The sequence below is a fragment of the Macrotis lagotis genome, chromosome X (genome assembly GCF_037893015.1).
Source record: "Macrotis lagotis isolate mMagLag1 chromosome X, bilby.v1.9.chrom.fasta, whole genome shotgun sequence".
Classification (NCBI taxonomy): Eukaryota; Metazoa; Chordata; class Mammalia; order Peramelemorphia; family Peramelidae; genus Macrotis; species Macrotis lagotis.
Genome location: NC_133666.1, coordinates 126,122,602 through 126,146,132, shown reverse-complemented (window position 1 = coordinate 126,146,132; position 23,531 = coordinate 126,122,602). Strand labels below are relative to the sequence as shown.

Sequence of the window (23,531 nt, the reverse complement as noted above, 5' to 3'; positions counted from 1 at the left end):
TGTCCTTTGATAGTGATGTGACTTGTGACTTTTTCAGATATGCAAAACTGGAGCTGACTTTCTAATGATCTTATATTCTTAACTTGCTTGAGGGGAAGGGAGTGTTCCAACCCCAGAATGGTGATAGAAGTCTGGAGCAACTTTATAGGTTTCCTTCTGTGTAATGTTTAGAGTAGATGCCTGCTGAAATCCCTTCCAATTCTCAATTCCTATGCTTCTATATAGGTGCCTTGGGAAGGTAAGATTCACCATAAGTAAGGGTTACATGACTCCCCAGCACTGTTTAGGCCCCAGGGAGGAGGAAGTCTCAATGGGGAAATTGCTTAACTCACTAGCAAAGTATTGTAAAGAAATTCCACTCAAATGAGTACTCTAAATCAGGAGGTCTTTATAGGTGCTTGATGAAAGGTAGAAGCATTCACTTCTGACCTATGATGTTACCTCAGGAGGGTCTCAGGTTGCAAATGTAGCAATGTGCTAGACTATGGCCTCATTAAAGGAGTTTGAACCCTTACTCAGAAATCCTCAGGAGTATGTATGTGGGAGTGGGTAGTCTTCCAAGATGTATGAGTAGCCTAAGAGAGTCTAGATGATTCATAAGTGCTCCTGGAATAACAGCAGGTAATGATATAGAATGGGTCATCTTTAGACTTCTAGCTGACTAGCATACTACTATAGAATATGTAATAGTTACACTCTTCATCATATTTTTTCCTGCATTCCTGAAGTAAAATGCTAAGAATATAGTATTTATAATGAATCAATCAGAAAAATGCATCTTGCTCCTGATTACACAAAACCTAAAGAGCAGTTAGAGAAAAGAGATCCTAGAATTAATATGGATTATGTTTAATAAGTTTGTGTTCAGCACAAAAAAGGAGAAAATGTGAAATAATCCTGGACTGACATCTTGAACTATTAGGCTATTTAGTTAGCTACTTGAATCAGTACTTAATCATATTCAGAGGGAGAAAACTACTATTCTCAATACTTTTGTGATTTTTATCCAGGGTCTAACCAATTTCTAAAGGAAAATTTAAGTCAAAGTTTAGGAAGGAATCCTTCTGAACACAGGTTAGAGGAGCTATTAAATGGAAAACAGAAGCCCTTTTTTTATGAATCCAATTAAGAAAAGTTCCTGATTCTCTACCCTTGATTTACTGAAGAGTTCAAAGACATCCCCAATGGTGTACCTTCCAATAGTAACATTCCTAGAGTTGTTTGATAAACCAAACTTGAACTTTGAATTCCATTTTAATCTTAATTCTGTGATTCTATTCATTTCTACTTGTAAGCAGAAATAATAATAATTAGCATTTAATTAACACTTTAAAATTTTCATTGTGCTCCACCATATATTATTTCAATTGATCTTCAAAACAACCCAGTAGGTAGGTATTATTGTTATACTCATTTCACAAATGAAGAAACTGAGGCTGAGAAAGAGTAAGTGAAGACACTCTAATTGTTTAAGGCAGGATTTGAACTTGGTTCCTTCACATTCCAAGTTCAACATCTTGAATGATAATAAAGAAGGCACTACACTTTTTGGTGTTTCTCTATGATTTTTGGTTTTTTGTTTGTTTTGTTTTGTTTGTAAGGTGCTCAGGGTTAAGTGACTTGCCCAAGGTCACATACCTAATAAATATCAAGTATCTGAGGTCATATTTGAACTCAAATCTTCCTATTTACCGTGCCACCTAGCTTTCCTTTCCCTTTCCATCTCCCTCTTTTTTATTTTATGTTTTTACTTAAAGATTTTATTTATTTTTAGTTTTACAATTTTTCCCCTAATCTTACTTCCATCTCCCCACCCCCCACAGAAGACAATTTGCCAGTCTTTACACTGTTTCCGTGGTATACACCCATCCAAATTGAATGTGATGAGAGAGAAATTATATCCTTAAGGAAGAAAAATAAAGTATAAGAGACAGTAGGATCAGACAATAAAATATCAGTTTTCTTTTCTAAACTAAAGGTAATAATAGTCCTTGGTCTTTGTTCAAACTCCACAGCTCTTTCTCTGGATACAGATGGCACTCTCCTTTGCAGACAGCCTGAAATTGTCCCTGATTGTTGCACTGATGCAATGAACAAGTCCATCAAGGTTGATCATTGTCCCCATGTTGCTGTTAGGATGTACAGTGTTTTTTAATACTTTTTTTTTTTGCAAGGCAAATGGGGTTAAGTGGCTTGCCCAAGGCAACACAGCTAGGTAATTATTAAGTGTCTGAGACTGGATTTGAACCCAGGTACTCCTGACTCCAGGGCTGGTGCTTTATCCACTGCGCCACCTAGCCGCCCCAGGTGTACAGTGTTTTTCTGGTTCTGCTCATCTCACTCAGCATCAGTTCATGCAAATCCCTCCAGGCTTCCCTGAATTCCCATCCCTCCTGGTTTCTAATAGTGTTCCATGACATACATACACCATAGTTTACTAAGCCATTCCCCAACTGAAGGACATTTACTTGATTTCCAATTCTTTGCCACCACAAACAGGGCTGCTATGAATATTTTTGTACAAGTGTCCATCTCCCTCTTAAAGATAATTCATGTTATTTTCTCAGACAACCCCGGGCCAAAATAGCAGAGTGCTGAATTTTTCTTCTACAGAGGGTAGAGGTCTAACAATTAGGTATCAGAAATGATTATTTCTCTCATATTTAATAAATAATTATTTAATCAAAATCAAGGGTTTTTCTCCTTTTCTACTTCCTCATCTAGAAATCAACCTGTGTGGGAAACCTCAGGCAGAGATATATTCAAGCCTAGATCTAATCAGACAGTAAAAGAAATTCTAAGTTTAGGCTAATGGATGCCTTCCAGCTCAGTGTGTTTGCTTAGAGAGGTCTGGAAAAATGTGGATCCTCCCTTTTGTCGGACAAGTGATATGGAAATTGATAAGTCTCTTTGACCAAGATTTGAGTTATCTAAGTCATATACCTCCAGACCCTCACTGTATTATAGCCCACCTCTCATTGTCTCAGTCATTCCCTCATTACTGTTAACCAATGTTGATAAACATCTTAAGCAACACCTGTGCTTTCAAGGGAATAACTAAGCTGTGAGCCCACTGAGATGAGGGGTCTTTAGTCAAAGAGAGATGACCAAATTAACATCCTTTTACCAAAATTCTAGCATTAGTAATAAAATGATTAAATTAACCAGAAACTATGTCTCTCAAATCTTTTTAAATGCCACATGGGGAAAGGGAATCAGCTTTACTGCTGAAGTGCCTAAGTACAAGTCCTTTAAATTTTCTGTTGAATGAAAAAAAATCTTTAGTTGATGTTTTCTCAATCTGAATGTTTACATGAAAGTCAAGGATCCTTTTCCTTTTTTTGCATGTGTCAATCTAGACAAAAGCTGATGCTGATATTCTCAAGGGAAACTCTGGGTGAAGACACAAGCCAAAGACATATTTGTGGGAGAAACCTTCAAGACTGGACCTGGAGTTCTGAACTTCAATGGGTCACAGGGTACAGGAAGCATTGCTGAATTGGAGGTAGTTCAATATCTTCTAGTTTGAATTATATTAACTTCAACAGGGGAACTAAGAAGAAGAAGAATTAAAACAACACTACCACTCACCTGTAGACTGGAAGACTCCAGGGTTGCAAAGACAGTAGCGTGAAGCAAAAGCTTCCATCATCCGATCAATTTTTTGAGCCTCTCCTGGAAGCCTGAAACTCCACAAGAACTGCCTGGAAAAAGCCCAAAGTACTAAATGATACTGTTGAAATTTTAGAACAATATTCATACAAATATGGAGATTTGCTCAAATTCACACAAGTAGTAAAAAAGAGATATTTGAACTCAGGGCCTCTCATGCTAGAATGAGTATTCTTTCCAATCTAATCAATATATAGTTGTACTATCTACACTGTAGAAGAAAAATACAAACATTCTGCCAATCAGACATGAGGAAAGAGTAATGCTAACTAAAAAAGATTGTTCTTTATGACTGAGTCACTAAGACTGATTCATAAGAAAAAGAAATAAGGAACAACATAACTGATTCATAAGAGATAACATGATCATTTATAAATTAATGGAATAAGGTCATCAAGTCCAACTACCTTATCACTCATTCTGTTTCACCAGCTCTAACAAGAGGCTGTGAAGAAAACAGAGGACAGTCAAATACAAGGGAAAAAACCCTGCTCTAATACTCCAAGAATTCTAGGTTTTTGTCCAAAAGACAAAGAACAGTCCAGAAAACTAATGAGCAGTCAGACACTGGGTTCTAAGTGAATATGCTCTAGAAAGAAAGCAATTAAAGGGGAATGTTTTTCAAAGATTCATGTTTTCCAAAACCAGGTCTAATTTGTCTCATTCTCTGTGAGACTGGCATTTTTCCAAACTGGATGTCTTTCAGCACATTGTTGAGCCCCAAAGCTCAAACTTTTTAAGAATGATAAAAATGTTAGAAGTGAAGTAGTTCAAATTTAAAACAGGAAAAAGATAATGGATAGTGAATGATCATGGTAGAAAGAATATATTACCAATGTATTAAGATGACCTAAGAGAGTAAAATATTAGAATAAAAATATTTTTACATTTTTCTCAGTCTGAAAAGAACTTGAGGGTGTATTTCACAGATCCACACAAAGTGTCAGTGATAAGGAAGAACATCATTAAAAGCAGAATTCTTTGTAGGGACCTCAGCTACCAAGGAAAAAAACCTGAGGGAGGATTCAGTTTGTGTTTGTGCCCTAAAACAAAAATCCACTAGATAATACAATGAGTGCTAAAAACTGGTGGATAACATGGCACAGTGAACCCAGAACATAAGTTTTCTTTTAGTGGCTCTGGAGATAATAATATGTGTAAGGAAAGGAGTATAAAATTTAACAGTATTATGGTATGTGGGTGCCATTTGTTATGGTGGACAACTAATAGAACTGGTAGTCCTCTGCCATACGAATAACTGTCTACATTTCATTTTTTTCTATCTATGTTTTATTTTCCTCAGACAAAGGAATACTGATGTTTTCAGAAATCCATTTAATTCTTGAAAAGTGGCTTTATTATGCTTCTACTCTTGAGGTAGAACTAATGACCTTAAAGTTCAAAAGATTAGGCAGCATTGAAATCAGAGTGGAAAGAGTATTCCAGCTGAATTTAAGCTGCCTAAAGGCAAGAATTGTTTTGCTTTTGTCTTTGTATTTCTAGTTTCTAAAACAATGCTGGTTGTGTGTGTGTGTGTGTGTGTGTGTGTGTGTGTGTGTGTGTATTTAGGTATAGATATATACATATATATATTTTTTCTAACTGGATCTGTGATTTCACTGAATGCCCTATACAGGGGCATTCCTAGAAGTTCCTATACCAAAGCAGACTGGTACCTTCTCAACAACGAACTTGTAATCTTACACAGTTTCTTGGGCACTGAGAAGTTAAGTAACTTGCCCAGAGTCATATAACTGGTATATATCAAAAGCAGAATTTGACTCAGGTCTTCCAGATACTGAGGTCAGCTCTTTATTTTGCCTGTCTTGCCTGGGACAAAATAGGAAATTAATACATATGTATTGAAATGAATTGAAAGTCAGCACTGATTGAAAAAAAAAAAAGTTGTAAAACTTCCAAATTTTATCAAAATCAAAAAAGAGCTCTCAACTAAAGTTACATAATAAAAGTGACTAATACTGGGGGTCAGGGACAGGGAGATGGAGATATTTTAATCTTCAAAATAAATCCAGTCATCCTAACAGTCAAGGTTGAAAGGATATTAGGATCTGATGATTTGAAGTGAAAGATATGAAATGAAGCAGTGATTTTAGGAATATTTGAATTATCAAAAACAAACAAGGTCAAAGTGATTTCCCTTTTAGCTAAGTTCATAATTTTTATCACATGGAGAAAGATTCTCACAAAATATAAACTGCTACCTGGACACAAACTCTCTATTGAGGAAAGGTACACTGCGAGAACACAAAGCACCTGTCTACTGCCACCTAATAATCATACATATTTTCTAAAACTAGTATTACTTCCTATGTGAAATCAAAAACCAAAAAAAGAAACAATGATTTTTTCCCACTATTAATCTCCATACTTCTCTTCAAAATTGAAGATAAAGTGAAATCCTAAAGAGAAAATTCATAATATTGTACTTGGAATTTAAAGATATAATAATATATTTACCTTAAAGCTTGTACAAGGTTGAGATCAGCAAACTCATGGAGTTCAACAAAAGCTTGAAGAACTTTAATGTTAAATTCATCTCTAGGAAAGAAAGCCTATGATGAGAAAGTAGTTCTAAGACTTTTCATCTCTTTTTTTCCTTTGAAAGCATACTTTCTATGTATCTAAAAAGTAGGATAAAAATGAAAAGTTTCTATTCACCATGCAAAATCTTCTCAAACATTTTTCAAAAGTTTCACCTTACTCAGTTTTTAATGTTAATTTCCAGATAGCTAGGTGGCACAGTGGATAGAGCACCAGCCCTGTTGTCAGGAGTACCTGAGTTCAAATGCAGCCTCAGGCACTTAATAATTACCTAGCTGTGTGGCCTTGAGCAAGTCACTTAGCCCTATTGCCTTGTAAAAACCAAATAAATAAATTTTTAAAAAACTGTTAATTTCCCTTTCAAAACTAGTTGAACTTAGAAGTTAGTATAAATAAAAAAAAAAACTTTAAAGCACTGACTATACTAAAATCCTCTCAATCCTTAGTTGGCAGGAATGAAGTCAATCAACCTCTGCATCATAAAGTTAATTTATTTTTTCAAACAAGATGGGGACATAATTATAAAATTACATAAATGTGACAAAATATAAATGAGTAGAATGGAAACTCAGATCTTCAATCTATCATTGTAGCCTGAGGACAAAGATGGCACCTTACATTTAGGCTCACAGCCAATTAAGGCATGATGAAGACACATTAGAGTTATAAAATGCTGCAGAAAGAGATCCATCCACTTCTACTCCAAAGTAGGAATTGGTCTTAATTAAAGGCTACACAGTGTCAGGTGCAATATGGAAGAGATACAAGCAATAAAATTCAAGTTCAAATAGTTTAACAGCAGAAAGTCATGTAACATATTCACGAGAATACTAAAAATAGAATAAACATTTTAAAATAGTGCTTGCTAATTCGAGTACACTCAGGATATTTTTATATAAACACTATACAAACCATGTTAAGGTGCAAAATTAATGATTTAACTTTAACAGAATAACAGCAAGGTGCCTTAAAAGTGTTAGAGCATTTTTTATAAGAACTGAAAGAGATGTACCCAGAGTTTTTTGTTAATATAATTTAAATAAGATTTGCTCCTGTGTCTCAGAGAAATTTTTGATGACTCTTTCTGTTGGTATAATTACTATATTGCCACACAGGGCTTTATTTCCTGTTGGTTTTAGAATTGTTTAGGAGCACTGTCCAGAGTTAATGCTGTGGTGTAGAGTTTGGCATTACCTGACAGATATTGCTTGAAGGGAGTCTTCTCAAAAGTCAGTCTGTAAGAGTGGAATATAAGGAAATCTCTCTATCAGAGTCACAGAAAGCTTGGCCCTTTGATTGCTCTAAAGACCTCCTGTCAGTTGGTATGACCCTATAGTACAGCTAGGTATAAGAGTATCAGAATCCTTCCCTACATACATACTACAGAGAATGTAGCAGAAACCAGGTTTTAGTCCCAGCATTAGGGACTATTCAGATGGATCTATATAGCTGAATTTACAATGCAGAAGCCAGATTCACATGTTTCTGATTCAGAAGCTTCACAGAAACGAAAGTTATAACTAGTATCCCTAAGTGCACTTTTTTACCAAGTTTCATTTTTAGCTCCAGTTCTTTAAATCTCAGATTCAAAAGGAAGATAAAACATGCAGGTAAGATTTCTTATCTTGGGAATTTAGTTTTGTCTAAATTAGGAATAAATTAGACATACTGCTTCTCATCTTTTCAGATTTGCTTAAAGCCTCTCTTCTAAGAATATACCACAAGGCCAACTGGAAGAAAAATCCTTACACTGTAATCTTACAATTCAAAGATTTGAGGAAATCTTGAAAACTGATGAAAAAAAGAATGAACATGGAAGGGAGAGATTAAAACTCTCCCCTTTCAATAAAGCTTAAAAATAAAGCCTTTCTAGAAAAATCATTAGTCTCTTAGTGGTATTCTTCACAAATCACCTACCTCAAAAGGTTACCTTTTTCACTTGATGCTAAAAGGAATGTACTAAAATTAGGGTGCTCTTTTGATCAAGCAATACCACTACTGGGTCTAAACCCTGAAGAGATGATGAATAGGGGTAAAAACATCACTTGTATAAAAATATTCATAGCAGCCCTGTTTGTGGTGGCAAAGAACTGGAAATCAAGTAAATGTCCATCAACTGGGGAATGGCTTAACAAACTGTGATATATGTATGTCATGAAACACTATTGTTCTATTAGAAACCAGGAGGGATGGGAATTCAGGGAACCTGGAGGGATTTGCATGAACTGATGCTGAGCAAGATGAGCAGAATCAGAACAACAATGTATACCCTAACAGCAACATGGGGGTGATGATCAACCTTGAAGGACTTGATCATTCCATCAGTGCAACAATCAGGGACAATTTTGAGGTATCTGCAACGGAGAATACCATCTGTATCCAGAGAAAGAACTGTGGAGTTTGAACAAAGACCAAAGACTATTACCCTTAATTCAGAAAAAAAAAAAACCCATTATCTTATGTAATTTTGCTATCTCTTATACTTTATTTTTCCTCCTTAAGGATATGATTTCTCTCTCATCACATTCAATTTGGATCAATGTATACCATAGAAACAATGTATAGACTGACAAATTTCCTTCTGTGGGGGTGGGGGGAGGGAAGTAAGATTAGGGGTAAATTTTAAAACTCAAAATAAAAAAAAGCTTTGAGAAAAAATAAAATTAGGGTGCTCTAGTATTTATCCCCTCCTTCCACATTTCAGCTAATAAAGATTTTAAGACAACTAAGCTAAATAAGACTGCAACATAGCCCAGTTCACAGTCTATCTTTCTCCAAATTAGCAACAAACTAGAAGATTTAATAGGAGTAAAGGAAGTAAAATGGTATCAATTTCACCTCTTATCTCTTACTCTAGCTAAAAATAACAGATTTCTTTACCTTGACTTTCCCTTTCTGCTTTCACAGGTGAATCCGAATCATAGCCAAACTGGTTCTGAATATATCCTTTGAATTTTCATTCATATTTGGATTTAATCAGACTACTTATTCATTTTGTGGTAATGATTTGAGACTTGGCTCCCTCATCATAACCATTTACAAGGTCTCCAGGAAGCTCCTTGGCGGGGGGGGGGGGGGGGGGGGGGAGTAGGGGCTGGTCCTGTCAGCAGGAATTATATATTTATATCACTGATATTATGAAATGCTGTGTTCTGAATGACATTATCCTGAAGTTACAAAATTTTTACAGGATTTGAACTAGTGAACTAGCAGTTCATGAGAAGGCCCTACTAATCCTTTAGACCTAAAAGAGTTTTTACTCTGAAAACTTATTTTGCTTATCTTTATTTTGTCAATAGTCTTATATAGGAAATCTGAATGTAAAACTTGTTTCTACTCCCAGTTTAGGACTGTCAGATTGTGGATAATAAAAATGCCATTTTAAAAATAGTAACACATCTGTTATATACAATTAATTTAATTTCTAGAGTTACACAAATATCATAGAATTCATGTGAAATAGCCTGTGTTGCAGCAATGAGAGCATATTAAATATGGTTTGCCCTATGAGCTTTATACAAACATATTTAACTTTTGCTCAAGAATTTTTTAATAAAAAGCTAAAAACCTTCAGACTAAGCATTTGGGAGGAGTTATTTTCTAAAGCTACTTTCTTGTGTTCACAAAAAAGTTTGTTCCAGAATTTTCGAGATTTGAGGTCCCATCCTAACATTCATTAACACAGACTCTTCCAAAGGCAAAGGATGGGAAGTAGAGGAAGGCACATAAAATCTGATTAGTTGATTTTCCTTTTTATTTCTATTTATTTCTATTTATCTATCTATCTATCTATCTATCTATCTATCTATCTATCTATTTATTTATTTTTTTGGGTTTTTGCAAGGCGAATGGAGTTAAGTGGCTTGCCCAAGGCCATACAGCTAGGTAATTATTAAGTGTCTGAGCCCGGGTTTGAATTTAGGTACTCCTAACTCCAGGGCTGGGGTGCTCTATCCACTGCCACCTAGCGGTCCCGATTTTCCTTTTTATTTTTTTTATTTTTTTTTTTCCATTATCAGTCATTTCTTTGTTTAGTTCTGCAATTCTTCAAAAGCAGCACTAATTTAATTTGGTTTAAGCAATGTCTAAATATAACAAGTACACAGGGCAACTTTTATATTCCTCTTCTAGCTAGAAAGCTTTTCTTCACTTTAAGTATTCCACTCGATTTTCTATCATATTTATGATGCAAAAATATTAAAATACAATTTCAGAAATGAATAAAACAACCATCAGAATTAGTGACCTTCCCTTTCTAATGTGTGTTCTGTGCCCTCCACCACTGTTCATTTGAAGACCTGAAATGCATGTGGTTCTGATGCTCTCATCATCTGTGGCAGCCGGGAACTGAGTCCTTTTTAAAAACTAATAACTGTTCTCTCATAATTTATTCTTCAATTCAATGGCTAAAAATCTTGGAGATAGTCACCCTAAATTCTGATTTCTAGGCAGATGATCAAACAGGATTACAGAGCTTTTCAAGACTTAGAAAAAAAGAACACCAATATCTGTCTTCCTGAAGTCTTTTCTAAAGGACATTAATGATATTCTAAGTGTCCAGACATCTTATTAGGCCCTCTCCAAAGGACAAGGAAGAAAAAATAATCTGCCAGGGTTACTAAGAGGACTGGGACATAGCTGGGAGGAGATTCTAAGAGTGATTACATTTTAAGACTGATCTGTGGGTTATTAATTCTTTTAAATGACAAAAGAGAGAAAAAAATTCTTTTTTTTTCTTTTGCTAGGCAATGGGGTTAAGTGGCTTGCCCAAGGCCACACAGCTAGGCAATTATTAAGTGTCTGAAGCTGGATTTGAACTCAGGTCCTGACTCCAGGGCCGGTGCTCTATGCACTGCGCCACCTAGTCACCCCCCCCCAAAAATAATTCTTAATAGAGAAGCTATATCTACTCCAGAATCCATAATAGAATATATAGAGTGAGGTATGCAATGTATAAAATACTTCTGAAAAAATATGACTTTTCATTTCTCCTTCCACTTACCTTTCACCAAGGTAGTCCCCAATAACAGTTTTATTTAGTCCTTCTCCTTTATAAAGAAACTGGGCTATGTCTTCTGGGGTACTCTGCAGCAGATCATTTTCTATAAGAAACTGAATTCCCTGAAGAGAAACATAAGAGAGAAAGTACTATTTGTTTGGAGTTTATTTTGGTAGTAGGTGTTAGTTTAAACTTAATTTCTGCCAGATTGCTGACCAGTTTTCCTAGTAATAGTTGTCAAAAAAGTGAGTCCTCTACCTAGAAACTGGGATCTTTCAGTTTATCAAACTCCATACTAATGTGTTTGTTTGCTTCTATATATCATGTATACTGATCTTTTTAACTGATCAACTGCTATGTTTTAACTGGTACCAAATTGTTTTAATGATTTGTATAGTTTGAGGTCTAGTACTGAAAGACTTCCTGTTATTCTCTTCCGTTTTTCACTATTACCCTTGATAAGCTTGAACATTTTTAATTTTCATATTAGTTATATTATTTTCTTTTTAGATCAATAAAATATTCCTTTAGGAGTTTGGTACAACCAAATAAGTAAATTAGTAAATTAATTATGAATTAATTTTTATAGTATGGTCATCTTATTATATTGTCTCCACCCATCCATAAACAATTATTTCCCTAAGGTCTGTATTTCCCTAAGGTCTATATTTCTCCAAAGAGTATTTTGTAGATGAATTCATATAGTTCTTGGGTGCATTCCAAATATTTAATAGCTTTTGTAGTTATATCGAATGGAATTTCCCTTTCTAGTTCTTAATGCTGTATTTTGTTGGTGACATACAGGAATGCTGATGATTTATTGGATTTACCTTATATTCTACAACTATGTTGAAGTTACTGACTCAATTTTTGCTTGAACCATTAGGACCTCTCAGTATACCATTATATCATCTAAAAAGTAAAAATTTCCTTCCCCTATTTCCCTATACTTATTTCCTAAATTTCTTTCTTGTCTTACTGTTATAGCTAGAATTTTTAACATGAAAACTTTTCTTCAGTTAATTTTTCATAGTTTTCTTGCATAACTCTCATTTCGTTTCTCTATTTTTCTTCTTCCTTTCTTCTTTGGTTTTTAAAATCTTTTTTTGAGCTCTTTCAAGAGGTCTTTTTGGAATTGACTTCAGTTCAACTCCTTATTAGAGGCTTCCCATGAAGGTATTTTGACATTGCTTTACTATTCTGAAATGGCATTTGTATCACCCCAATCAGAATAGTAGATACCTATTGTTAGCTCTTTTTATGTTTTTCTGGTCATTTTGATCAATTGAGCTCTGTTCCTATGATATAGGGAGTATAGTTCCAAACTTTTTTTTTTGCTGGGGACCAGGATTCTAGTCCCTGGCTTTCCCCTCTGGTATTTTCTTTTTCTTTCTTTTTTTTTTTTTGGCAAGGCAATGGGGTTAAGCAATTTGTTCAAGGTCATACAGCTAGGTAAATTAAGTATCTGTGGCCACATTTGAACTCCTGGCTCCAGGGCCAGTGATCTAACCACGGAGTCACCTAGTTCCCTCCCTCTGGTTATTTTCAGTGTTCCCAGTTTGCTCCTTGTTTCCCAGGGCTCAAAACCTTATTCTCCAAGCTGGAGTTGGAACCCTTACTGCTGGCAGAACTGTGCTATGGCTAAAATTCTCTCACTGGTTTGCCAGCTCTCCTGCCTATCCTGTGCTAAATATTTCCTTTTAATCCACCAACGGACTTTTCCTGAAGTTTCTCCAAGATATCTCGTTCTTGAGTGATTTTGCTTCACATGATACTTTAGCTCATAAGGATTGTATTTCTAAAGAGGGTGTGGTATAAATTGATTATAATGTGATGATATTTATGGCTCTTGAGAATTGTATTTCTAATGGGATAGTTGAGGGGGTTGTACTTAGATAGAAATCGTGGGTATGAAGTAACTATGAGACATTGTTGCTTATAAATCAATCAGCCCTTGAAAACTATACTTCTATCAGGACAGATAAAAGGAGTATATCTTGATAGAGCTTGTAGATTAAAGGCAGATTTAAAACAATCAAGATATGAAAAGAAGGATTTTACTAGGAGGAGAGGCATTAGAGTATAAATAACACCACACAAAGAAGCACAAATTAATTAAAGTAGAGGGAAGGAAGGAAGAAAGGATGGATGTGAGCACTGAGTAAATCTTACTCTCAACAGATTTGGTCCAAAGAAGGAATAACATACATTCCCAATTGTTTTTGGGGTTTTTTTTAGGTTTTTGCAAGGCAAATGGGGTTAAGTGGCTTGCTCAAGGCCACACAGCTAGGTAATTATTAAGTGTCTGAGACTGGATTTGAACCCAGGTACTCCTGACTCCAAGGCAAGTGCTTTATCCACTGCCACCTAGCTGCTCCTCCCAATTGGTTTTAAAAAGTTATCCTACCCTACAGGGAAATAGGGGGAAGTGAGGATGAAAGTAAAAGACAAAGCAAAAATTAAAAAGAAAAGTAAAGAGGGAAAGGGAGAAGGAAAGGGAAAAGGACTGATAGAAAGGAGAGCTGATTAAGAGGCAGAAGAAGCAAAATATTGGTGAGGAGGGATAGGGAAGAAAGAAAAAAGTATAAATGGGAGAAGATAGCATGGTAGAGTTGGTAATCATAACTGCAAATATGAATCGAATGTATGTTTCTTTTTTTCTCATGGTTTGTCCCCTTGGTTCTAATTCCTCATTCATAATGAGATTATTATGGAAATATGTCAAACATGAGTATAAATGTACAATTTTTACCAGATTGTTTGTTGTCATGGGAAGGGGGGAGGGAAGGTAGGGAGATAGAAAATGTGGAAATCATAAACTTGCAAATGGATGAATGTTGAAAACTAGCTTTCCATGTAATTGGAAAAATAAAATTTTAATAAATCCTCAGACTACCTGAAACCCAAGCTGAGAGAGAGAGAGAGAGAGAGAGACATTGAGTCTAGATATCATATTTCAAGAAGTCTTGTAAAAAGCTGTACAGATCTCTACAAAGCAGAGTGGAAATAGAATCCATTTGTCACCTCCTGAAACTCCAAAATAAAAGTTCCCAGGAATACTATAATCAGAATCCAAAGCAAGCAAATGATAAAGGTTTGCAATCAAGAATCAAGATTAACTTACTCAGCAAAAATTAATATAATTTTCTAGGGTGGTAATAAAACAAGAGGACTTCCAAGCATTATTTTTTTTAGTTTTTTTTTGCAAGGCAATGAGACTAAGTGACTTGCCCAAGGTCACAACACTAGGTACACATGCCTGGTGTCAGAGGCCACATTTGAACTCAAGTCCTCCTGACTCCAGAGCCAGTGCTCTATCCACTGTGCCACCTAGTTGCTTCTTTCAAGAATTTTTTTTTTTTTGCAAGGCAAACGGGGTTAAGTGGCTTGCCCAAGGCCACATAGCTAGGTAATTATTAAGTGTCTGAGACCGGATTTAAACCCAGGTACTCCTGACTCCAGGGCCGATACTTTATCCACCACGCCACCTAGCAGCCCCCCTTTCAAGCATTCCTCATGAAAAGACGAGAACTACTCAAAAACTCTGAAGTATAAACACCAGAGTAAAGAGAACACAAAAAAGTTAAATATGAATGAACAATCATAAGAATGTCATATATGAGGATAATCATAAACAAAGATAAGAGAGAACCATTATCCATAGGGTGTCACAGAGTGAATCTAATCAGATTGAGGGTCTGAAAGTGGTTTCATTATGTATTGATAATCTTCAAAGAAGAATGGAAAGGGAGGGGAAGAAGAATTCTTTGCAGGAGGTGCAAGATACAAATAAGGAAAATTATCTCTCATAATGAGGGTGCATAAGTAGAAGACTATACAAAAGGCAAAAGGCAGTTGATACTTGAAATGCACTCTTACTTGAACTGAACAAATGAAGGAAAAAAATACACATGCAGGTAACTGAGTACAGAAAAAAATTACTCAAAAGGGACACAAGGCAAAAAGGACAATAAAATTATGAGGAGTAGTTTTAAGCAGAAACAAACTTTTAACTAAGGAAGTATAAAAATATAACAGTTCTTTTTTGTGGTGACAGAGAACTGGAAATTGAAGGGGTACCCACTCAAGAATGGCTGCACAAGTTACAGTATATACATATGATGGAAACTGAGTGTTGAAAGAAATGAAGGGGAGAGTTTCGGAGAAATCTGGGAAGACTTGTATGAATTAAATAAAATTTAAGAGAGTAGAAGCAGGAGAAAGGTTTATAGAGTGACAACAAGAAGATTATAAAAACAAATAACTTTGTATGCTGATTAATGGAATGACCAACCATGAATCCAGAGGAATCATTATGAAACATTCTATCCATCTCCAGACAAAAAGAGTGATGACTCAGAGTGCAGACTATGTATATAAGACATATTCATGTATTTGGACATGGCCTATGTGGGAATTGAAAAAACAGAATTTTGTTTTTCTTTTTTAATAGGAGGAGATGGGAAGAAAAGGTAGGTTTTGTTAATTATTTTTTTTAAATACTGATTTCTTTTTGAGAAAACAAAGTTCTGCTGGGATGAGAGCTGACTGATTAGTTCTTGTGCATACCTTAGAGGTCCTCTAATCCAGCACTCTTATTTTGCAGATGATCATGGAAAAGAGGCTAAAAGAAGTTAAATAATTTTTCCCTCTAGTCATGGGATAATCGTTTTATTTTACTTTTTTCTGTTTCTCTGAACCTAAACCAAATAAAATGAACATTTTTCATCAACAAAGAATGTAAATGATTGTGAGACAGTCATTAATCTAAGCCACATAGCTTGCTTCTCCCTCCAAGTAAAAAACATGTTATTTTCAAAGCTATCCTGACTTTTTGAATTCTATTATCCTTTCTGTTCTTTTTCTGCATTAGGGGGAAAAAAAAAGGCTTCAATGATCCTCTTCCCTCCCAATTGTGATTAAAAATAAATAGGCAATAAATATTTATCAAGTGCCTACTATGTGTCAGGCACTGTCCTAAATGCCATCCCTGCCCTCAATTTAATGAGATGTTTACAATCAAATGAGAGAACACAACACACAAGAGGAACCTGAAAAGTGGGACACAGAGGAGCATGATGGAGTCCATAGAAGCCAGAAAGGGCGATGGGAAATGGGAAGAAGACCCATAGGACCTGGGCTTTTCCTGCCTGAATGGAAGCCCTAGAGTCCAAAGCTCTGAGCTCCAGAGTCCCATCAGGGCATTTACTGGTAAGATATGAGGACTAAGGCTCATCTTACTGGTTACTAAAGGTAGTCATCCCCCAATACTACTTTCTTCCCAGATTGAAAAAAAAAACTAACCCTTGTATTAGATATAAATAGTTGAACAAAACCAATCCACACAATGACTTTGTCTGAAAACATGTTTAATTCTGTTTATCACCCCACTGTCAGGATGTGGATAGAATTTTTCATCACTGATCTTTTTAGAATAGTGACTCATCATTGCATTATCAGAGTTATTAAATCTGTCAAATTTGTTTTTCTTTATGTTATTGTATAAATTATCTTAATTCTGCTCATTTTTTTCTACATTAATTCATACCAGTCTTCCCAGCTTTATCTAAATCCATTTTTAAAATAATTTCTTTGGTACAAAAATATTCCATTTACTTTATATAACATACTATGTTTTATTGCTTTTCTTAGTTTTGAGTATTCTTTAGTTTCAATTTCTTTGATATTACAAAAAAGCTACTGTAAATATATGTCACTTTCATTGTTTTTTTTATCTCTTTGGGACAAAAACTGGTAGGGATTTACTATATCAAGGGGTATGTAGAATTTAGTGACTTTGGGAATATAGTTTCAAACTGTTTTCCAGAATTGATGGATCATTTTTCAGCTCCAACAATAGTGTATTAGTGAGTCATTTTCTTTTTTTGTCATCATTGTCAATCTTATGAATATGAGGTGGGATCTCAGAGTTGTTTTAATTATCATTTTTATTTTTATTAGTGATTTGAAACTTTTTTTACATTATCTGTTAATAGCTTGGAGTTTCTTCCTTTAAGAACTAACCTAAAAAAATTATCAAGGAGATGCAAGATGGCAGAGAGAAGACAGGCACAGTTCTAAAGTCTCCTGATCTCTTCCCCATCTATCACATGAAACAAACCTGTTAAAAGAAATCGACCCACAAAACCCAGAAAGAAAAGCCAGGAAAAAGAACAGCTACCTCAGGATCTGTCTCCCGCAGCAGCTTTGGCTGAATTCGGGTGGGTGAGTCTGGGCTTGGAGGAAGGATGGCCCCGGATCAGCCAGACTGACAGCTGAATTGGAGCTGGGAGTCTGAGGGTCGGAGAGCCGGACCTGCTGGATCAGTGGTGGGGCTGGACAAAGGGGGCTTGGGTCTGCAAGGAAGCGGAGGCACTGGTATTGGTGCTGTCCCCCTGGAGCTTGGGGAACCAGGCTGGGGGGAGAGTTCTGGTGCGGGAGAGCTGCGGACACCATCCCTTGGCTCCTTGGGTCTGAGAAACTCTGAGTGCACGCCTCCATTGCACAGAGGCCTCTTCCCAAACAAACAAATGCAAACTACTTCTGCCTCAGGCCCAGGTGTGTGAGCAGAAGAACCAGCCCAGCTGAGGAATGACCTCAGGCCAGGGTAAAGCCAACCATTAATTGAAGGCAAAAGAATTCAATAGTTCCCACTCCTCCCTTCTGGCAAAGGGAGAAGGCCTCTCAACCAAGGTCACAGACACTACAGAGAGGGCAACCAGCACCTCCTACAAGCCAGCCAGAAAAACTGCACTCAGTAAAGCCTTTAGTGACCCCAAGCCCAGGTGAACCAGCCTCCCAACTCAAGGTCTTAGCATAATGAAGAAGGATCAGTGGAAAGGTGGATCCATAGAAAAATTCCTGGAAAGGAAAGACTCCAACTCAGAGAGACCTGGAACCTATGAGGAGAATACAATCTGGTCTCCAGCACAAAAAGACTTCCTTGAAGAAATAAGGAAGGAGCTTAAAAATCTGGGAGAGATAATTAATACCTTGCAACAAGAAAACAAAACCTTAGAAAGTACAATTGGACAAACACAAAAGGAGAATAAATCTCTCAGATCATCAATTGGACAATTACAAAATGAGAATAATTCTCTCAGATCCTCAAATGAGCAAATGGAAAAAGAACTTAATTCTCTCAAAACCTCAATTGGTCAAATGGAAAGCTCTTTCAAAAGTAGAATTGACAATTGGAAAAGGAGTTGCAAAAGGTTAATGAAGAAAACTCCTCACCCCCAAAAATAATGGAGTCTACAGAAACTAATGACTCCATGAGACAGCAAGAGTCAGTTAAAAAAAAATCAAGAAATAGAAAAAATATAAGCAAATGTAAAATACCTCATCAACAAAACCACTGACCTTGAGAACAGATCAAGGAGGGGCAATCTGAAAATTATAGGACTTCCTGAAAACATTGAAGTGAAAAAAAGCCTGGACTTAATATTACAGGATCTAGTGATAGAAAATTGCCCTGATATCATGGAATCAGAGGGCAAAGTAATTATTGAAAGAGTACATTGATCCCCACCAGAAAAAGATCCTAAAATGAAAACACCAAGAAATGTTGTGGCCAAACTGAAGAACTATCAGAGAAAAGAGAAAATCCTGCAAGTAGCCAGAAAGAAACAATTTAAATATCAAGGAGTCACAGTAAGGATCATGCAGGACAAGGCTGCATCAACTTTAAGGGATCGAAGGTCCTGGAATGAGATATTTCGAAGAGCACGGGAGCTTGGAATGCAGCCAAGAATCTACTTTCCTGCAAAGCTGAGCCTTCTCTTCCAGGGAAAAAGATGGACATTTAACGAAATGGAAGAATTCCAAAAATTTCTGATGAAAAGACCAGAGCTAAACATAAAATTTGGACATCAAACAGGAGGTTCAAGAGACACATGAAAAGGTAAAAAAGGGGGGGGGGTGCAGTAAAAGAAAAAAAATGCAATCCAGTAAGTTGAAACTGGCTATACCCCAGCACAGGGGGGAAAAAAAGATTCTCAAAAACCTTAAGAAATGTAACTCTAACAGACAGAATACACCTAGCCAGAAATGATGGACATTCATGACCTATCCATGAGACTACTATCTGATGGGATGTAACTGGCGTTAACCCCACTTGGGAGAAAGACTCTAATAACTCTCAGGAATTTTGACTCTACTCGATAGAATATACAGAACTAGAAGGGACAGACACTCAGAATTTTCTATGACTTAGATAGCATGATCTAAAAAAAAACACTACCTCCCTAAAAAGGGGGACAGGAAAGAGACAGGAGGAGGGAGGGGACTGAATGGGGTAAATCTCATTACACTAAGAGGTACAAAAAACCCTATGGTAATAGTGGGGAAGAAGGGAGCAGAGGAGAAACACCTGAATCTTCTTCTCATCAGACTTGGCTTAAAGTCAACCTACACATACTCAGTTAATTTATAAAACATCTCACCTTTCAAGTATTAAAAGAGGAAAAGGGGAGGGGGGACGGAGAAAGGGAAGGGGAGCGGGGGAAATAAGGGGAAATAACAAAAGGAAGGGAAGGGAAAAGGGAAAAAGGGAAAGGGGAAAGAAAGGGGAGGGTGTGATATAGGAGGCCAAACACACTGAAGGGGCTGAAGGGGGTGGTTTTCAGAAACAAAAGACTGGGCAATATGGATAAAAGGGGGGAAAGGGGGAAAAATACAAACAGAGGGAAGATAGCATGGAGGGCAATAAAGAATTAGTAATCATAACCTTGAATGTGAATGGGATGAACTCTCCCTTAAAACATAAGCAAATAGCAGAGTGGATTAAAAACCAGAATCCTACAATATGCTGCTTACAAGAAACTCATTTGAAGCAGAGAGATACATATAGAGTAAAGGTAAAAGGTTGGAACAAAATATATTTTGCTTCAGCTGAAGTAAAAAAAGCAGGGGTAGCAATCTTTATCTCAGACAAAGCAGTAGCAAAAATAGATAGTGTTAAAAGAGATAAGGAAGCAAACTTTATCCTCCTAAAAGGTACCATAGACAATATAGTTACTTCAATATTGAAAATATATATATATATATATATATATATATATATATATATATATATATATATATATATATACGCGCACCCAGTGGGACAGCACCCAAATTCTTAGGGGAGAAGCTGAAAGAACTACATAGACAGCAAAACTCTACTAGTGGGAGACCTCAACCTCCTGCTATCAGATCTAGATAAATCGAATAATAAAACAGACATGAAAGAAATTAGGGAGGTAAATAGATTGTTAGAAAAATTAGATATGGTAGACTTATGGAGGAAATTGAATGGGGATAGAGAGGAATATACCTTTTTCTCTGCAGTACATGGAACTTATACAAAAATTGACCATGTACTAGGACATAAAAACCTAATGATCAACTGTAGAAAGGCAGAAATAGTGAATACATCTTTCTCAGATCACAATGCAATAAAAGTCATATGCAATACTGGGCCAATATAGACTCAGAACAAATTGTAAACTGAATAACCTCATTTTAAAAAATGAGTGGACCAAAAAACAAATTATAGAAAGAATTAACCATTTTATCCCAGATAATGGTAATAATGAAACAACATACCAAAACCTATGGGATTCACTCAAAGTGGCTCTCAGGGGATATATTACAGCTCTAAATGCTTACATGAATAAATTGGAGAAAGAGGAAATCAATGAACTAAACATGCAAGTAAAAAAATTAGAGAAAGAACAAAGCAAAAATCCCCAATTAAATAACAAATTAGAAATTCTAAAAATTAAAGAATAAATTAATAAAATTGAAAGCAAAAAAAACTATTGAATTAATAAATAAAACCAAAAGTTGGTATTATGAAAAAACCAATACACTTGCTAAACCTCTGGTCAATTTGATCAAAAAAAAGAAAGAAGAAAACCAAATTGCTAGTATCATAAATGAAAAAGGTGAACTCACCACCAATGAGGAGAAAATTAAAGTAATAATTCAAAATTATTTTGCCCAACTCTATGCCAATAAATTTGATAATCTAAGTGAAATGGATGAATATTTACAAAAATATGAGTTGCCCAGGTTAAATGAAGAAGAGATTAAATACCTAAACAACCCTATCTCAGAAAAGGAAATTCAACAAACCATTATTGAACTCCCTAAAAACAAAATCTCCAGGGCCTGATGGATTCACAAGTGAATTCTACCAAACATTTAAGGAACAATTGGTTCCAATCCTATATAAGCTCTTTGGAAAAATAGGGAAAGATGGAACTCTGCCTAACACTTTCTATGAAACCAATATGGTACTGTTACCTAAACCAGGAAGAGTTAAAACAGGGAAAGAAAATTATAGACCTATTTCCCTGATGAATATAGATGCAAAAATACTAAATAAAATCTTAGCAAAACGATTACAACAAGTCATCACTGGGATAATACATTATGATCAAGTAGGATTTATTCCAGGAATGCAGGGATGGTTCGATATTAGGAAAACTGTTAATATAATCAATTATATCAACAACAAACCTACCAGAAATCATACGATCATATCAATAGATGCTGAAAAAGCTTTTGACAAAATACAGCATCCATTCCTATTAAAAACACTAGAGCGTGTAGGAATAAATGGACTGTTCCTTAAAATAATTAGCAGTATCTATCTGAAACCATCAACAAGCATTATATTCAATGGGGAGAGGCTAGAGGCTTTCCCAATAAGATCAGGGGTGAAACAAGGGTGCCCATTATCACCACTACTATTCAATATTGTATTAGAAATGTTAGCATCTGCAATTAGAGAAGAAAAAGAAATTAAAGGAATTAGAATTGGGAAGGAAGAGACAAAACCCTCAATCTTTGCAGATGACATGATGGTCTACCTAGAGAATCTGAAGAAATCATCTAAAAAACTACTGGAAACAATTAGCAATTTTAGCAAAGTTGCAGGTTATAAAATAAATGCTCATAAATCCTCAACTTTTCTATATATATGTCTAGCAAGAAACAGCAGGAAGAGCTAGAAAGAGAAATCCCATTCAAAGTAACCTCAGACAATATAAAATATTTGGGAGTCTATTTGCCAAGACAGACTCAGAATCTTTTTGAAAACAATTATAAAACACTTCTCACAAAAATTAAATTAGATTTAAATAACTGGGCAAATATCAACTGCTCATGGACAGGGAGAGCTAATATAATAAAAATGACAATTCTACCAAAACTAAACTATCTGTTTAGTGCCCTACCAATCAAAATTCCAAAAAATTACTTTAATGAGTTAGAAACTATTGTAAGTAAATTCATATCGAGAAATAAAAAGTCAAGAATTGCCAGGAGCTTAGCGGAAAAAAGTGCAAAAGAAGGTGGCTTAGCCCTACCCGATCTAAATTATATTATAAAGCATCAGTCATCAAAATTGTTTGGTATTGGCTAAGAAATAGAGTGGTGGATCAGTGGAATAGACTAGGTGTAAAAGCAGGAGATGATTATAGTAATCTGCTGTTTGATAAACCCAAAGAGTCCAGCCATTGGGATAAAAACTCCCTCTTTGATAAAAATTCCTGGGATAATTGGAAGTTAGTATGGAAGAAACTTAGATTAGACCAACACCTCACACCCTTTACCAAGATAAGATCCAAATGTTTACAGGACATAGACATAAAAAACAATACTATAAGCAAATTAGAATAACAAGGACTAGTCTATCTGTCAAATCTATGGAAAGGGGAACAGTTTATGACTAAGGAAGAGTTGGAGAACATCACCAAAAACCAAATTAGATGATTTCGATTACATTAAATTAAAAAGCTTTTGCACAGATAAAACCAATGTAGCCAAGATCAAAAGAAATGTAGTAAATTGGGAAACAATCTTTACAACTAATGATTCTGACAAAGGACTCATTTCTAAAATATACAGAGAACTGAGTTATATTTTTTCAATTTATTTTTATTCTCATTTTGTACAAATGTTTTTTTACATTAATAAAATATTCTTGTTTACAAGCAAACAAAATACCCCTCTTCCCCCATGAATATAGATAGACTTGCTTGGGCGAAAAAAGGAAAGGGGAGAGAAAAAAATTAAAATTAAAAAAATAATAGTAATAATTGTAGGTATGGCCAGGTGGCACAATGTACGAAGCACCAGCCCTGGATCCACGAGTACCCAAGCCCATATCCAGCCTCGTAAACTGAACAATCACCCAGCCGTGTGACATGCAAGCTCCCTGACCCCCACTGCCCTGCAAAAACCAAAAAGAGGAAAAAAAAGACCCAAAATAAAATAAAATAGTAACAATAGTAGGGGTGGCTGGGTG

General features: G+C 35.7%; 1 protein-coding gene across 3 annotated transcripts in view; it reads right to left on the bottom strand.

The window, feature by feature from the left end:
• Nucleotides 1-23,531, bottom strand: part of CYTH3 (cytohesin 3) — a 171,691-nt gene that overhangs the window by 12,808 nt on the left and 135,352 nt on the right. For all 3 annotated transcript variants that reach the window (XM_074208177.1, XM_074208176.1, XM_074208178.1), the window contains exons 5-7: nucleotides 11,237-11,355; nucleotides 6,151-6,231; nucleotides 3,592-3,704 (exon numbers count right to left, since the gene is read on the bottom strand). In XM_074208177.1, the coding sequence (XP_074064278.1) occupies nucleotides 3,592-3,704; nucleotides 6,151-6,231; nucleotides 11,237-11,355 (313 nt within the window). The remainder of the gene's footprint in view (nucleotides 1-3,591; nucleotides 3,705-6,150; nucleotides 6,232-11,236; nucleotides 11,356-23,531) is intronic.